Source organism: Cyprinodon variegatus, unplaced genomic scaffold (genome assembly GCF_000732505.1).
Source record: "Cyprinodon variegatus isolate N-32 unplaced genomic scaffold, C_variegatus-1.0 Scaffold257, whole genome shotgun sequence".
NCBI classification, from domain to species: domain Eukaryota; kingdom Metazoa; phylum Chordata; class Actinopteri; order Cyprinodontiformes; family Cyprinodontidae; genus Cyprinodon; species Cyprinodon variegatus.
In genome coordinates this window covers 503,337-504,498 of record NW_015150710.1, presented here as the reverse complement: position 1 = coordinate 504,498, position 1,162 = coordinate 503,337, and the positions used below count along the sequence as shown (strand labels likewise).

The following is a 1,162-nucleotide window of genomic DNA, read 5'->3' as shown; positions in this document are numbered from 1 at the left end:
TCCTGAGTCCCCACGGGTGCCACACAATGGCAGCCCACTGCTCCCCAAGGGGATGGGTTCTGACAATGTAATGACAGTAAAAAGCAGGGGGAAAATGAATAAAGGATGGGAAAAGCAGGATCTTAGCAAGGGGCCCCAAAGAAGATCATTATGCCACAACATCAAGGAGAAACCAGCTTTAAGAAATAAAGATTCTATTTAATCTGCATCTAAAAAAAAACCTAAAAATGAGCCTCATCATCACAGAGTTGCACAACTCCTCCACAGGCAGCAGGCTGAGAGGCAACTGCAGCCTCATCAGGAGGAAGTGCTGCTCTCTGTTCCTCTTTTTCAGCATGAAAAACATGAGTCTGCTTACAGATCTGCAACAACTCCTCCAACTTGATAAACTGAATAAAAACAACTCAGAGTGAAATCAGTTGTTCTGAGAGCAGGAAGTAGCAGCAGGTTGCATCTCAATGGGTTCAATCATTAAACTCTGAAAGGCTTTTCTGTCAAACTATGATCCCATGATGGTGATCAGTGGTGATCAGGTCGTGAGTGTGTGAGCCCACCTCCTCCAGTGCTCCCACTGTGTTCCTGCAGTGGGACATCCGGGTGGAGAAGCTGGAGGTGGTCGGAGCTTTGTAGTCCTCATTGGTCTCATTAACAAACTCCGTGACGCTGATCTGATCCGCCGGCATGGTGAGGCGTCACAAAAGACCCCTGGGTAAAAAAAAAAAAAAAAATACACCTGCAACACCTGGAAGGCTTCAAAGTTGTCCGGAAACAGCGATCCTCATAGCAGGAGCCTCGAACATCGACCAGGTTCTGCTAACGTCACGCTGGGGAGAAACGCGGAGTCCATGTTTGAGGCGCAAACATTCCTCTGCGCGTCCAGCTGCTGCCGCACCTGAGGAAACACCGAGCAGGGCGGAGACACGGAGGGACAGCAGCCCGCTGCTGCTGCTGCGGCTTCCTGGAACCAAACACGCCCAGTGGGAGGGCTACGGTTAAAGCTCCACTTTACCGGTTTGATCAGATGATGTCTGCATGCATGGGCCATGCGCTCCCCTTAGCGGTGGATGCGCAAACTTCTGCCTTTTCAGTTCAGTTTATTTCTATAGCGCCAATTCACATCACGTCATTTCAAGGCTCTTTCCAGTTCACCAGATCATCCAGT

General features: G+C 49.7%; 1 protein-coding gene across 1 annotated transcript in view; it reads right to left on the bottom strand.

The window, feature by feature from the left end:
- LOC107089584 (arf-GAP with SH3 domain, ANK repeat and PH domain-containing protein 2-like) overlaps positions 1-927 on the bottom strand; it is a 77,322-nt gene extending 76,395 nt beyond the window's left edge. Inside the window, exon 1 of the mRNA XM_015382468.1 lies at positions 555-927. Within this exon, the coding sequence (XP_015237954.1) occupies positions 555-683 (129 nt within the window). The 5' untranslated portion in view covers positions 684-927. The remainder of the gene's footprint in view (positions 1-554) is intronic.
- Between the last annotated feature and the right edge of the window lie 235 nt (positions 928-1,162).